Source organism: Ranitomeya variabilis, chromosome 6 (genome assembly GCF_051348905.1).
Source record: "Ranitomeya variabilis isolate aRanVar5 chromosome 6, aRanVar5.hap1, whole genome shotgun sequence".
In the NCBI taxonomy this organism is placed as follows: Eukaryota; Metazoa; Chordata; class Amphibia; order Anura; family Dendrobatidae; genus Ranitomeya; species Ranitomeya variabilis.
This window is the reverse complement of record NC_135237.1, coordinates 469356273-469373107: the sequence shown is the minus strand read 5'-3', so window position 1 is coordinate 469373107 and position 16835 is coordinate 469356273. Positions and strand designations below refer to the sequence as shown.

The window sequence follows — 16835 nt, the reverse complement described above, 5'->3', positions numbered from 1 at the left end:
TCAGTGGCTGCTTCACTCTCAATTTCTTCTGACTAAACTGACACTCAGAAGAAGTAAAAACTGCTGCTGCTCTCTGACTTCCTCCGAATGTCAGCTATGTCTGAAGGAAGAGAGAGTGAAGCAGACGCTTACTGGCTGCAGAGCTCAACTGGCATGAGTCCCGAGAGACCAGGCGCCTACGCCACTGGAATGGCTTCAGAGGTGAGTATAATCTGTTATTTTATAGAGATGGGATAAAGCAATTGAGAAGAGATTGTCTGAGTAATAAACAATCCTTTTAATGCCATGAATTTAGAAGGGATTCTTGTATAATTTCCAGGTGTAATGTGTAGGTGTCATAAGAACTACATAAGAACTACATTATCATTTGTAATCCTTTAAATGATATGTCTTTTTAGAATTTTGATATAAATAATTAAACATGTTAATTGCTGATATCTGGGGCTTTGATCTTTTTGGAAGTGTGAATGTACTAGAACTTACAATAAGTGTAAAAGCTCTGCCACACAAGAAAAGGAATAATCATCTTTTCATATACTGTTGAATTTTATTCTTACTCATAATAATTACCTAAATCAGATCCATAAACCACAAAGGACTCAAAGAAAACATATTAAAGATAATTATGTTATTAGCTATATCATCGCTTCTCTTTGTATCATGTTAATTCACATTATTTTAAACAATATCAATAAGACATTAACAGGACATAATAAGTATAAATACAGATGTTATTAACATTGTGAGGTCGAATTGTAAACTCAGTATAGGGGCCCTCCACCTCCTTCTGATGATATTCGCCTTCTACCCCTTGTGATGACATCATGCCGTGTAAGATCTTTAAAAACCTAATTTCTTTAGAGATGCAGCTCTCATACGAACGTCTACAACCCCAAATGCTACAATAAAAAAAATAAATTTTTTGAATTATCACATTTGAAAATTACCTTTTGTCCCTGGAAAACATGACTGAGGGGGGCTACCTCACAATTTTTGTGAGCCCCAAATACTTTACACATGGAGCATGTTGGCACCTCACAAGTCAAACAGTATATGTTAATTTTTTCATCTTCGTGTTCTTCACATATTGGTTGGTTAGATTTTCTTTCAGGCCTGTGAAACATTAATTCATGATAAATTAGTGAATTATATCTGGTATTATTATATTAAAACTGTTTAAAAGAATATAGACAGATTTACTAATCCAGTCTAATATGTACATAGCGTCATCTTAGACTAAACAAGATGAAAATGTACCAAATTTATTACAGCAACTCATGCTGTCTGATGAACAGTGCATATAAGTTACCAACATTCTGATGACTCTATGACTATAGAGTTTTAACCTTCTCTAGAATTAAAGAAGCACTCCTCCCACCATTTTTTTATCCTTTTAACATATTGCAGTAATCATATGATATAGCAACGTGCACTTACATTTGCTCATTTTCCCTTTCTAACCAGATAATTCTTCTCTTTTTTCTGCTCTATGTAAGAAGATGAAGTCTCTTTTCTCTGCAAAAACCATTCCACTCTTCAACTCCTGACCAAGCAGCTCCCTCTTCCACCCTGCCAGGGACTTTTGCAGTGACTCATACAGGGAAAATGTACTTCCTGTTTCTACATACAGCTTAGGCTGGTTTCACATTTGCAGATGGAGTCGCTGCGGAGGGCTGCGTATGTCCTCCATGAAGCTCCGCCCAATCGCCACACCTCCTCCGGTCAGCTCCGCCTACGTCGGCATGCGGCGTGCGTACCCTATCTTTATCGTACGCAGGCTATGCCGATGTATACAGATGCCTCCGCATGTGTCGTTTTGACAGTGCAGCGACCTGCGCCGAACGCAACAAGTGGCAATTTGGTGCGATCGCCGCACCGTCAAAACGACGCATGCGTAGGCATCCGCATACATCGGCATGGCCTGGGTACCTAATGGTAAAGATAGGGTATGCAGGCCGCATGCCGATGTAGGCAAAGCTGACCGGAGGAGGTGTGGCGGTGGGCAGAGCTTCACAGAGGACGTACGCAGCCCTCCGAAGCACCTCCATTCGCAAATGTGAAACAAGAAGGATTTGGCTAGTCAGTATTTAATGAAAAACAGAAGAATTAACTGGATAGAAAAGCAAAATTAGCAATTGTAAGTACACATTGCTATATCATATGATGATTTCAATATATTAAGAGGATAAAAACTTTGATGGGAGTTCGTTAACATCAGCACAAAAACTGTGCCCCCACCAGGAGCTTCTTGGCATGGGCTTCCATGGTAGATGCATGCAACCTTACATTTCTCAGCACAATGCCAATCGTCAGATGAAGTGATATAAAGCACAGCTCCACTGGAATCTGGAGCCATAGAAACATGTTCTTTGATGTGATGATTTAAAGTTTTCCATCTGATGGACCAAATGCTGTTCATTGCATCTTTAAGAACTTTGCCTATTTTAAGCATATTGGCAAAAGCAGCACAATAGTTAATCTACCCCCTACTTTGCAATTCCACTTAGTGATAAGAGCTAATCATGAAAACTCTTGGCAGCAGGGCAGGCCACAATCATTTTAAAGGTACCTTCACATTAAACGATATCGCTAGCGATCCGTTACGTTGCAGCGTCCTGGCTAGCGATATCGTTTAGTTTGACAGGCAGCAGCGATCTGGATCCTGCTGTGATATCGCTGGTCGTTGAACAAAGTTCAGAACTTTATTTGGTCGTCAGACCGGCGTGTATCGTCGTGTTTGACACCAAAAGCAACGATACCAGCGATGTTTTACACGGGTAAACATCGGGTTACTAAGCGCAGGGCCGCGCTTAGTAACCCGATGTTTACCCTGGTTACCAGTGTAAAATGTTAAAAAAACAAACACTACATACTCACCTTCGCGTCCCCCGGCGTCCGCTTCCCACACTGACTGAGCGCCGTAAAGTGAAAGTACAGCACAGCGGTGACATCACCGCTCTGCTGTTAGGGCCGGCGCTCAGTCATTGCAGGAAGCGGACGGCGAGGGACGTGAATGTGAGTTTGTAGTGTTTGTTTTTTTTACATTTTACGCTGGTAACCAGGGTAAACATCGGGTTACTAAGCGCGGCCCTGCGCTTAGCAACCCGATGTTTACCCTGGTTACCCGGGGACCTCGGCATCGTTGGTCGCTGGAGAGCGGTCTGTGTGACAGCTCTCCAGCAATCAAACAGCGACGCTGCAGCGATCGGCATCGTTGTCGCTATCGCTGCAGCGTCGCTTAATGTGAAGGTACCTTAACTCTGAGGCTATGTGCACACGTTGCGGAATTTGCTGCGGATCAGCAGCTGCGGATCCGCAGAAGCTTTCTATATGTTTACAGTACAATGCAAACCTATGGAAAACACAATCCACAGTGCCCATGCTGCAGAAAAAAAACATGCGGAAACGCTGCGGTTTACATTCCGCAGCATGTCAATTTTTTGTGCGGATTCCGCAGCGGTTTACACCTGCTCCATAATAGGAATCCGCAGGTGTAAAACCTTAGGTGGAATCCGCACAAAATCTGCATAAAATCCGTGGTAAATCCGCAGTAAATCTGCAAGTAAAACGCAGTGCCTTTTACCTGCGGATTTCTCAAATCCGCTGTGGAAAAATCCGCAGAGCTCCAAATTACGTGTGCACATACCCTAAGAGACTCAAATCTTGAAGGAGGGTTGCCCAAACTGGAAACTTTTTTTAAAACAAATGCTAAAGAATATCTATAGTTAAGACAAATAAGCATAATCATATACAAAGAAAAGCTTAAAAATGTAGACTACACAATATTAACTAATTAAGACACAACTTGTAAGATTTTTAGATCATTTGTTCCATGTGCTAGGGCTCATTCTTATACGTCTAGTCACACTGTCTTTTTTTTATAAGAAAAAATTAATCCTTTAGTTTCTTATGGTAATATTAATTGTAACACTACACAAGCATGTAACATTTTTCAGTCTATCCTGAACAGGCAAAAAAAAATGCTTGGCTGCAACAGCAATATGGAAACTTTGTGTTCTTGTTTATAATATTTTAACTATGGTGGTAGGTGAACATTACCGAGTGTTTTCTTAATTGAGTATGGCTTTTTGATTTGTTGTGAAATTATTAATCAGAATCAAGATTCTATTAGTGATGAGCAAGCACTAAAATGCTCGGGTACTTGTCACTCGAGTCGAGAAAATCGTAATGCTTGGATGCTCAACCCAAGTAAACGCTAGCATTTTTCTGACGCCCCAGACCCTTCCAGGTTGGGAGGAATGTTATCAGAGTATTACACCACTTTTACAGACTGACAATAAAACATATAAAACCACATTTAAAATGGATTGGACTGGAAAAAATGTTAAGAAACATTCTTTCCAAGATAATAAATTGTATATAATGCAATATGAATAAGAGAAAAAAAATGTTCCTCCATACCTTGGGCTACGTTTACATGCAGTGTTTTTGCACGTTTGCATTGCAAAAGGCTTAGAATTTGTAGGGCAATAATCTCTGACTGTCATACGCTATTCCTACTGCCACCCCTCACCATCGATGAATTGCATATATTATTTTATATTATTGTAAAAATATAGAAAGGGATTTAAATTTGCCCTGAATTTTTTTTTTTGTACATGGCAGCAACAAACTGTAGAGTAAAGCAAGTAACACTGCCAGCTTTGATGAATTTCTGAGTACAGATGACCATAAAAAACATGAATTGGTCAATTAGTGCAAGGAAAAAAACAGCAGCAAGTCTTACAATTTATAAGGCAATAATCCCCAACTAAATGCCTGTCATACGCTATTCCTACTGCCCCACCTCGCTTTTGATGAATTGCAGATAAGAGCAGTACCATTGTCGAATAAAAAAGGGATTTCAATAGGCCTTGAATTTTTTTTCTTGTTCGTGGCAGTAAGAAACTGTGGAATAATGCAAGTTACTTTGTCAGATTTGATGAATTTCTGAGTACAGATGAATGTAAAAACATGAATTGGTCAATCAGTGCATGGAAAAAAAAACAGCAGCAAGGCTTACAATTTATAAAGCAATAATCCCTGACTAGATGTCTGTCATACACTATACCTACTGCAATACCTCACCGTAGACAAATTGCATATAAGAGTGGTATTATTATAACAGAATAGAATCTATTTGAATTAGCCCTGAAAAAAGCAATTAATTTAATATAGCAGCATCAAAGACAGGGGAATATTGTTGAGAATTTCACATGTACTCAGCCTGAAATGAAGGAAACCAAGATCTTCTGTACTTACTGTGTAAACTCTCCTGTCCCGGCTGTGAAATCCTATATTCAGTATGAGAACTCCCTATGTGACAACCACCTGACAGCCCACAATAAGGCACTGGATCATATACTAATATAACCCATCAGTTCTTTTGGTTTACATTTTTTTTACCTCAGCTAGAAGATGGATCCACAGAAATAATGTTTTCCCATTACTAAGGAGTGGGTCTCCTATACAGTTAAAGCGTATGCACTAGGTGCAAGAGATGCCAAAAATTAGAAGGAGGCACTTCAATACCCATTTGATGAGATGTAGTGGAGGGCCTCAGAAAACATTTTTGCCCCATTATTAAGGAGTAGGTATCCTAGACTGGTAATGCCCATGCACTAAGTGCATGGGCTGAAAAACATTTACCCCCAGGGGGTAAACATATGTATCACAGAATGTTAGAAGTAGGTCTCTAAAAATTGTTAATGCGAGCATCATAAACACCCTTAAAATATTTATAATGAGGGTAGAGTGATGATCCTTCTGATATGGTGGTGGAGGGTGACACAAAAAAAGCAATATCCTGAAGCGTATACCAATGTTTGGGTGATAAGGGGTGCATGCGAATAGACCAGAAAAAAAAGGATTTGAGTTTATGTTCCGCTGCTATTATCTGGTAGTGTACAGACATCCGGCCCAATCCAGCCCTTGTCCATTTTGATAAGGGTCAGCCTATCAGCCTTTTCAGTTGACAGGCGGATGCGCCTATTGGCTATAATAGCCCCCAGCAGCACTAAAAACTCACTCTGACAAAACGTTGGCAGCAGGGCAGGCCAGGACCTCCAAGGTGTAGAGAGAAAGTTTATGCCTCGTGTCTAGCTTGGATACCCAATAGTTGTAAGGCACAGAGGAACCACGGAGGATGCTGGTAGGGTCAGCAAGGTACTCTTTCAACATCTTCCAAAACTTTTCCCTCCTTGTCAAAGTACCCTGCGCATCAGGGCATGGGCACTGAGAGGGTCAGATAAAACTGTCCAAGACCTTTGAGAGTGTTCCCATGCCTCTGCTTCATCTGGTGTATGTCTCACTAATTTCCACTTCTTGGTTGTCCAAGGAACTGTGACCTCTGCGTCAGCATTGTCAGATGGGAATTTTTTAGATAATTCTCCACCCAGGGCCTTCTGGTACTGCAACATTTTATTAGACCTCTCTGCCACGGGAAGAAGAGATATAAAGTTCTCCTTTTAGCGTGGGTCTAAAGGATGACCAACCAGTAATTAGTGTTCACCAAAATGCATGCAACGCGAGGGTCACAGGAAAGGCAGCAGAACATAAACTCAGTCGTGTGTGCCAGACTGCCAAGAGCCAAGACTTCCCTGTCCCCTCCAAGAGGGCGACTGTCTATGTTGTCCTCTTCGTCCTTCTCATCCTCCTCATCCTCCCTCTCTTCCTCATATTCAGGCCATCCATTCTGAACAGATGGGATGAAAGTGATGTGGATACTACAGTCTGGAGCGCAGACAACCAGTTCCTGTTCCTCCTCCTCTCAATATCACCTAATACGCGTTGAGAAGATGAGATGAGGCTGGGCTGTGTAGTATCACCCAGTATAGTTTCTTACTCCATCTCAACTTGCTGAACCTGCAAAGACTCCTCTTTAATTGTGAGCAGCGAGCATTTCAGTAGACAGAGAAGCAGGATGGTGATGCTTATTATGGCATCATCACCGCTCACCATCTTGGTCGAGTCCTCAAAGTTTTTGAGAACCGCTCAGATGTCAGACATCCATGCCCACTGATCAGCTCTTATGTGCAGAGGCTGACCAAAATACCAATGTGCATGGTGTAGCTGGTAATCAGCTACTGCCCTCTGCTGCTCACAAACCATGCCAATATATGTATGGTTGACTGCCAATGTGTAGTGATATTGCACATCTGTCGGTGAACTGGAAGTTGAAAATGCTGCTGCAGCACTGCTAGGGCAGCTGCAGCTGTAGCCGACTTGCAAAAATGGTCACACATGGCAAACTTTCACAAGTAGATCAAGCAGATGTGGGAAGGTTTTGAGAAAACACTGAACCACTAAGTTGAGCACGTGGGCCAGGCATGGTATGTGTGCAAGGTTACCAAGCTTCAGAGCTGATGCCAGGTTACGGCCATTGTCACACATGACCATGCCTGGTTGTAGGTTCATGGGCGATAGCCACAGATCAGTCTGTTAGACTTTTCAACAACTCAGTGGTGGTGTGTGGTTTGTCACCTAAGCAGATTAGCTTCTGCACAGCTTGTTGCCAATTGGCAGAGGCAGTACTGCAGTGCTTCCAGCTTGAGACTGATGTTGACATTTGTGAGATTGATGGTGACTAGGAGTAGGTACAGTAACTGGTGTAAAAGCTGGGGCAAACCTTATTAAACCAGGGCCTGCAATCCTCGGGGCAGTAGAACGTGTTCTATCCCAGGGTCTGACTGGGTCCCGCCTTCCACAATGTTCACCCAGTGTGCCCTTGGGGAAATGTAGCATACCTGGCCACAAGCACTTGTCCAGGTGTCCATGCTTAGGTGGACCTAAGTTGATCAGGGCACGGCTGATGTTAAGGGAAAAGTGCTGGTGTAAGGTGGGGATGGCACACCAGGATAGTGGCAGCTGGGGACCGAGTACTGAGGTACAGCCGCCGCCATGAGGTTGTGGAAAGGTTCCATATTCCACAAGTCTTAAATGGCAGCATTTCCAGGGCAAGCAGTCTAGAAATATATCCATTTAGCATTGTAGCCTGTGGGTGAGTGGCTGCGTATTTATGCTTGCATTCCATGGACTGAGACAGGGAAAACTGAATGCTGCTCTGGGACAAGAACATGGACATGGTTGCTGATGGTGGTTGCAAGTGTGCAACCACAGGTGCAGGATGGGAGGCACCTTTGCCTACATCATGGACAGGAGATTGGTGTGCCCATAGACCAGGGGAAGAGGCAGTAGTGTCACCCGCTGACACTGTTTCTGGACCCTGATGTTCGGCCCAAGTTGTCAGGTGCTATGCTTGCATGTGCCCGAGCATGCTGATGGTGATCAGGCTTGTAGTTGTACTGCTTTTGTGTACATATAATCCCTTTAAAACTTCACTTTTAATTAATAAATATATATAAAACCCAAACCCAGTATATTAATAAATGTCACCAAACTTAATGGCCTATTTGGGTCCTACACTACACCTATTGCTCACGCCTACCTGCCTGTGGAGGTTGGCACCCTAAGAGACGATTTTTTGGCGCCCCCACTCACCGTAGGCTCTCCCTCTCTCCCCTACAATGTCCCTTATTAAATGAAGGTGGGAAAACAATATAGCTGAGAGCAGTGGTGAAAAAAGAGTATACTTAAATAATAATGATAATTTAGACCCAAACAGATACCTCCAAAAAATGTTTGTAGTTGTACTGCCCCTGCTGATGCTGGCATGGCAGATGTTGCAAACAGCCTTTTTTGGTTTAAATGTGCTGTCTTTAAAAAAGCACCCGTCTCGGGAACACCTAACCCTTGGCTTGGCAACTTCACCCATGTTGGTGCCCTGGGGATCAGTTGCCCACCTTGTGTCTCTGGACACCCCACTGCCTCTTCCTGCCTGTTGTGGTGCTGTGGATCCCTCCCCCTGTGCGCTGCTGTCCACGCTCTGCATGTCACCTTTCCATTTTGGGTCAGTAACTTCATAATCCACCTCCTTGTCTTCCAATTCCACACCCTGGTCCTCCTCCTGACTTACTGATGTTACAATACCATTTGCTGGCAATTAGGGTTGAGCGACTTTCATTTTTTTAAGATCGAGTAGGGTTTTGGGAAACCCGATTTTGTCCAGAGTCGAGTCGAGTGCAGTCGGCCGATTATCGCTAAAAGTCGGGGATCGACCGAAACACGAAACCCAATGCAAGTCAATGGGGAAGCATAGTCGGCAGTGAGTGGAGGCCAGGAAAACACCTACAGTGCCCATTTTAATGCCAAAAACATCCATTCTTGTTTCTGAAGCTTGCCGATCTTAATTAACTGTATAATAATAGTTGGGCATAGGGAATTGGGGGAAAGTTGTGGGGGGAGTAGGGCTGGCTCAAGTTTTTCGTGGGCCCAGGAAATGCGGACTACGTCACGGCGGTGTTGCAGGGAAAGGTAAGTATTTAAACGTTGCAAGTGCTGTGATCCTGAGCAAGCAGGGGGGGGCCCACTCGTTCGCATTGGCACTGGCACAGGGCCCCTCAAAGTACGGCGGTGTGTTTGCATGGCGGGGGCGCCTCCCACCAGCAGCGACACTTTTGCGTACTCTGAGGGGCCCTGTGCCAGTGACGTCGCCAACGAGTATGCCCCCCCACCTGATGAAGGAACCTGCACTTTCATCTGCACCTTCCTCTTTGTCCCTGTGTAAGGTGGTATAACATGCGGGAAGGGGAACCTTACTTTCAGCAGGGTCAGATTCTGGCTGTGTAGAGTACAAGGGGAATGTAGTGGTCTAGGTCAATGTACCAGCAGACTCATTTAGCAGTGGCTGGGCAATGGGCAGGATGAGGAGGAAACAGATATAGGGCCAAAGAATAAAGTAGGCTAAATGCAGTTCAAAATTGGTAACAGGACTAAACAGGCAGCATTGCTTTGTTCAGTGGAGTAGCAAACCCAAGAGCAGCAGACACTGTTTCAAGGGCCTAACCACACTAGTAGGCCAAATGCAGTTTAATATCTGATAGTATAGGGCGAAAGCCAGAATGTGGAAGCTCAGCTTTGTTCAGTTGAGGACAACACCAGGGAGGGGCAGAAGCCGTTAGTAGGCCCTAACCACCATTTTTTTTTTAAAAAACCACTTAATGAGAGCCGGAAGGTTGAAGCTCAGCTTTATTTAGTTGAGGACAACACCAGGCAGGGGCACACAGACAGACACCTTTAGTAGGCCGGAAAAGCCTATTGCATTTTTTAAAATGGTAATTTGGAGCAGAAGGTTGAAGCTCAGCTTTATTTAGTTGAGGGCAACACCAGGCAGGGGCACACAGACAGACACCTTTAGTAGGCCGGAAAAGCCTATTGCATTTTTTAAAATGGTAATTTGGAGCAGAAGGTTGAAGCTCAGCTTTATTTAGTTGAGGGCAACACCAGGCAGGGGCACACAGACAGACACCTTTAGTAGGCCGGAAAAGCCTATTGCATTTTTTAAAATGGTAATTTGGAGCAGAAGGTTGAAGCTCAGCTTTATTTAGTTGAGGACAACACCAGGCAGGGGCACACAGACAGACACCTTTAGTAGGCCGGAAAAGCCTATTGCATTTTTTAAAATGGTAATTTGGAGCAGAAGGTTGAAGCTCAGCTTTATTTAGTTGAGGGCAACACCAGGCAGGGGCACACAGACAGACACCTTTAGTAGGCCGGAAAAGCCTATTGCATTTTTTAAAATGGTAATTTGGAGCAGAAGGTTGAAGCTCAGCTTTATTTAGTTGAGGACAACACCAGGCAGGGGCACACAGACAGACACCTTTAGTAGGCCGGAAAAGCCTATTGCATTTTTTAAAATGGTAATTTGGAGCAGAAGGTTGAAGCTCAGCTTTATTTAGCTGAGGGCAACACCAGGCAGGGGCACACAGACAGACACCTTTAGTAGGCCGGAAAAGCCTATTGCATTTTTTAAAATGGTAATTTGGAGCAGAAGGTTGAAGCTCAGCTTTATTTAGTTGAGGGCAACACCAGGCAGGGGCACCCAGACAGACACCTTTAGTAGGCCGGAAAAGCCTATTGCATTTTTTAAAATGGTAATTTGGAGCAGAAGGTTGAAGCTCAGCTTTATTTAGTTGAGGGCAACACCAGGCAGGGGCACACAGACAGACACCTTTAGTAGGCCGGAAAAGCCTATTGCATTTTTTAAAATGGTAATTTGGAGCAGAAGGTTGAAGCTCAGCTTTATTTAGTTGAGGACAACACCAGGCAGGGGAACACAGACAGACACCTTTAGTAGGCCGGAAAAGCCTATTGCATTTTTTAAAATGGTAATTTGGAGCAGAAGGTTGAAGCTCAGCTTTATTTAGTTGAGGACAACACCAGGCAGGGGCACACAGACAGACACCTTTAGTAGGCCGGAAAAGCCTATTGCATTTTTTAAAATGGTAATTTGGAGCAGAAGGTTGAAGCTCAGCTTTATTTAGTTGAGGGCAACACCAGGGAGGGGCAGAAGCCGTTAGTAGGCCCTAACCACCATTTTTTTTTTTTAAAACCACTTAATGAGAGCCGGAAGGTTGAAGCTCAGCTTTATTTAGTTGAGGACAACACCAGGCAGGGGCACACAGACAGACACCTTTAGTAGGCCGGAAAAGCCTATTGCATTTTTTAAAATGGTAATTTGGAGCAGAAGGTTGAAGCTCAGCTTTATTTAGTTGAGGACAACACCAGGCAGGGGCACACAGACAGACACCTTTAGTAGGCCGGAAAAGCCTATTGCATTTTTTAAAATGGTAATTTGGAGCAGAAGGTTGAAGCTCAGCTTTATTTAGTTGAGGGCAACACCAGGCAGGGGCACACAGACAGACACCTTTAGTAGGCCGGAAAAGCCTATTGCATTTTTTAAAATGGTAATTTGGAGCAGAAGGTTGAAGCTCAGCTTTATTTAGTTGAGGACAACACCAGGCAGGGGCACACAGACAGACACCTTTAGTAGGCCGGAAAAGCCTATTGCATTTTTTAAAATGGTAATTTGGAGCAGAAGGTTGAAGCTCAGCTTTATTTAGTTGAGGACAACACCAGGCAGGGGCACACAGACAGACACCTTTAGTAGGCCGGAAAAGCCTATTGCATTTTTTAAAATGGTAATTTGGAGCAGAAGGTTGAAGCTCAGCTTTATTTAGTTGAGGGCAACACCAGGCAGGGGCACACAGACAGACACCTTTAGTAGGCCGGAAAAGCCTATTGCATTTTTTAAAATGGTAATTTGGAGCAGAAGGTTGAAGCTCAGCTTTATTTAGTTGAGGACAACACCAGGCAGGGGCACACAGACAGACACCTTTAGTAGGCCGGAAAAGCCTATTGCATTTTTTAAAATGGTAATTTGGAGCAGAAGGTTGAAGCTCAGCTTTATTTAGTTGAGGGCAACACCAGGGAGGGGCAGAAGCCGTTAGTAGGCCCTAACCACCATTTTTTTTTTTAAAAACCACTTAATGAGAGCCGGAAGGTTGAAGCTCAGCTTTATTTAGTTGAGGGCAACACCAGGGAGGGGCAGAAGCCGTTAGTAGGCCCTAACCAAAGTTGAAGGCCAAATGCAGTTTAATTTCTGATACTATAGGCCGAAAGCCAGAAGGTGGAAGCTCCAATTTAGACAGTGGAGGACAATTTGAATTAGGGACTGCAGACAGACTTAGTAGGCTGTCCCCTGTGGACCATGCATCCACCACATTAACCCATTGCGCCGTAATGGACACGTAATCTTCCGTGGCCATGCCTACAGGTCCATGCGTCTGTTGTCAGGTGCACCTTTGTACTCACAGATTGCCAGAGTGCATGGACAATGCGGTCTTCTACATGCTGGTGGAGGGTTGGGATGGCTTTTCTCGCAAAAGAAGTGTCGACTGGTTAGCTTGTAGCGTGGTACAGCGTAGTCCATCATGGCCTTATTAATAGTAAATAAAATATATAACTAGGCTCTATGAACTTTTAAATAGGTTCCAGGGGTACACGGGCAGCATTGGTGTGGTCAGTGGAGGAGTATTGCAAGTAGGGGCTGCAGACAGGCTATCAAAGGCCTAAAATACCAAACAGTAGGCACTCATGGCAGTTTTACATCGGTTACATGGATACACAGGCAGGCACTCCAGGCAGCATTGTGGTCAGTGGAGGAGTATTGCAAGTAGGGGCCGCAGACAGGCTATCAAAGGCCTAAAATAACAAACAGTAGGCAGTCATGGCAGTTTTACATCGGTTACATGGATACACAGGCAGGCACTCCAGGCAGCATTGTGGTCAGTGGAGGAGTATTGCAAGTAGGGGCCGCAGACAGGCTATCAAAGGCCTAAAATACCAAACAGTAGGCAGTCATGGCAGTTTTACATCAGTTACATGGATACACAGGCAGGCACTCCAGGCAGCATTGTGGTCAGTGGAGGAGTATTGCAAGTAGGGGCCGCAGACAGGCTATCAAAGGCCTAAAATAACAAACAGTAGGCAGTCATGGCAGTTTTACATCGGTTACATGGATACACAGGCAGCTAGGTGGTGAGTGGAGGAGTATTTAAATTAAGGACCGCAGACAGGCTATCAAAGGCCTAACATAACAAACAATAGGCTCATGGCAGTTTTACAGCGGTTACATGGATAGACGGGCAGGCAGCTTGGTGGTGAGTGGAGGAGTATTTAAAGTAGGGACCGCAGACAGGCTATCAAAGGCCTAACATAACAAACAATAGGCTCATGGCAGTTTTACAGCGGTTACATGGATACACGGGCAGGCAGCTTGGTGGTGAGTGGAGGAGTATTTAAAGTAGGAACCGCAGACAGGCTTCAAAGGCCTAACATAAGAAAATGGGCTGGCTGTAGGCACTTTATAATTGGTTCCATGGGTACACGGGCAGCAGTGGTCTGGCCAGTGGAGGACTAGTGGAAGGAGGGACCGCAGACAGGCTTCAAAGGCCTAACATAAAAAAATGGGCTGGCTGTAGGCACTTTATAATTGGTTCCAGGGGTACACGGGCAGCAGTGGTCTGGCCAGTGGAGGACTAGTGGAAGGAGGGACCGCAGACAGGCTTCAAAGGCCTAACATAAAAAAATGGGCTGGCTGTAGGCACTTTATAATTGGTTCCAGTGGTACACGGGCAGCAGTGGTCTGGTCAGTGGAGGACTAGTGGAAGGAGGGACCGCAGACAGGCTTCAAAGGCCTAACATAAAAAAATGGGCTGGCTGTAGGCACTTTATAATTGGTTCCAGGGGTACACGGGCAGCAGTGGTCTGGCCAGTGGAGGACTAGTGGAAGGAGGGACCGCAGACAGGCTTCAAAGGCCTAACATAAAAAAATGGGCTGGCTGTAGGCACTTTATAATTGGTTCCAGGGGTACACGGGCAGCAGTGGTCTGGCCAGTGGAGGACTAGTGGAAGGAGGGACCGCAGACAGGCTTCAAAGGCCTAACATAAAAAAATGGGCTGGCTGTAGGCACTTTATAATTGGTTCCAGGGGTACACGGGCAGCAGTGGTCTGGTCAGTGGAGGACTAGTGGAAGGAGGGACCGCAGACAGGCTTCAAAGGCCTAACATAAAAAAATGGGCTGGCTGTAGGCACTTTATAATTGGTTCCAGGGGTACACGGGCAGCAGTGGTGTGGCCAGTGGAGGACTAGTGGAAGGAGGGACCGCAGACAGGCTTCAAAGGCCTAACATAAAAAAATGGGCTGGCTGTAGGCACTTTATAATTGGTTCCAGGGGTACACGGGCAGCAGTGGTCTGGTCAGTGGAGGACTAGTGGAAGGAGGGACCGCAGACAGGCTTCAAAGGCCTAAAATAACAAACAATAGGCTCATGGCAGTTTTACAGCGGTTACATGGATACACGGGCAGCTTGGTGGTGAGTGGAGGAGTAGTGCAAGGAGTGTCTGTCCCAGTACTCCCAAAATATAAATAGATGTTAATGTCTCGCAAAACAACCAAAACAAAAAAAAAGGTGGCATACTTAGGTACAGGGGTGGGCTCATCTGCTGAGTTTCTGACATAGTAATTTGGCAGTAACTATTTAATGGTGCCAATATAGGACACAGACACAGACTACTTTAAGTTGCATCATAGATGTCTACAAATTTGTATTGTCAGTGCCAGACATTGAATGATGTCAGCGAATAGACTAAAGATTGGTGGAGCTGTGCGACATAATTTTGCACGTGGTAGAGCACATTTTGAGCTGGGGTAGGGGGGAACTCTCTTGAGGCCGGCGGGACCGCCCCAGGGCCCCTCATGTTACAACGGTGTGTCTGACGTTGGGTGCGCACCACCACCGCCAGAGACACTACATTGTACTATGAGGGACCCAGTAGCAATGCCGTCAACCAAAAGCGAGCACACCCACCTCTTCAGACAAACAGCAGTCTCACGGGTGCTTGCGCCAAGTCGCGATACCACGGCCCCGTGTGGGGAGTTTTGCCATTTAGGGAGGTGTAAACATGTCGTATGCTGTACAATCAGCTGCAGCAAATTAGACATTAGAAAAGTAATTCACAGGCAAGAGCTTTTCATAGGAAAGCTAGGTGTCGGCCGGGCAAGGTGGGGCAAAAGATTTCGAAATCCAGTTGTGGTTCATTTTAATGAATGTTAGATCGTCAACATTTTGGGTAGCCAGACGAGTCCTTTTTTCGGTTAATATTGAACCTGCAGCACTGAATACTCTTTCTGATAGGACACTTGCTGCCGGGCAAGCAAGCTCCTGCAATGCATATTCTGCCAATTCTGGCCAGGTGTCTAATTTGGAGGCCCAGTAATCAAATGGGAATGACGGTTGAGGGAGAACATCGATAAGGGATGAAAAATAGTTAGTAACCATACTGGACAAATGTTGTCTCCTGTCACTTTCAATTGATGCAGCAGTACCTGTCCTGTCTGCGGTCATAGCAAAATCACTCCACAACCTGGTCAGAAAACCCCTCTGTCCAACGCCACTTCTGATGTGTGCACCCCTAACACTCCTAGTCTGCTGCCCCCTGGAGCTCGTGTGAGAACGATCACGTGCGCTGTGTGCTGGGAATGCCTGAAGCAAACGGTCAACAAGAGTTGATTGTTTGGTTGCTAATATTAGTTCCAACTGTTCTCATGTGGCATAATATTTTGCAATTTGCCTTTATAGCGTGGATCAAGGAGGCAGGCCAACCAGTAATCGTCATCGTTCATCATTTTCGTAATGCGTGTGTCCCTTTTTAGGATACGTAAGGCATAATCCGCCATGTGGGCCAAAGTTCCAGTTGTCAAATCTCCGGTTGTGATTGGTTGAGGGGCAGTTGCAGGCAAATCTACGTCACTTGTGTCCCTCAAAAAACCAGAACCCGGCCGTGACACGCAACCAATTTCCTGTGCCCCCGGGAAAGGTTCGGCATTAAAAATATACTCATCCCCATCATCCTCCTCGTCCTCCACCTCCTCTTCGCCCGCTACCTCGTCCTGTACACTGCCCTGACCAGACAATGGCTGACTGTCATCAAGGCTTTCCTCTTCCTCTGGTGCAGACGCCTGCTCCTTTATGTGCGTCAAACTTTGCATCAGCAGACGCATTAGGGGGATGCTCATGCTTATTACGGCGTTGTCTGCACTAACCAGCCGTGTGCATTCCTCAAAACACTGAAGGACTTGACACATGTCTTGTATCTTAGACCACTGCACACCTGACAACTCCATGTCTGCCATCCTACTGCCTGCCCGTGTATCCTCCCACAAATAAATAACAGCACGCCTCTGTTCGCACAGTCTCTGAAGCATGTGCAGTGTTGAGTTCCACCTTGTTGCAACGTCTATGATTAGGCGATGCTGGGGAAGGTTCAAAGACCGCTGATAGGTCTGCATACGGCTGGCGTGTACAGGCGAACGTCGGATATGTGAGCAAAGTGCACGCACTTTGAGGAGCAGGTCGGAGAACCCAGGATAAGTT

General features: G+C 45.1%; 1 protein-coding gene across 3 annotated transcripts in view; it reads right to left on the bottom strand.

Annotated features, from left to right (window-relative positions):
* TRIM55 (tripartite motif containing 55) overlaps window positions 1–16835 on the bottom strand; it is a 273771-nt gene that overhangs the window by 210081 nt on the left and 46855 nt on the right. For all 3 annotated transcript variants that reach the window (XM_077270601.1, XM_077270600.1, XM_077270602.1), the window contains exon 3: window positions 948–1113. In XM_077270601.1, the coding sequence (XP_077126716.1) occupies window positions 948–1113 (166 nt within the window). The remainder of the gene's footprint in view (window positions 1–947; window positions 1114–16835) is intronic.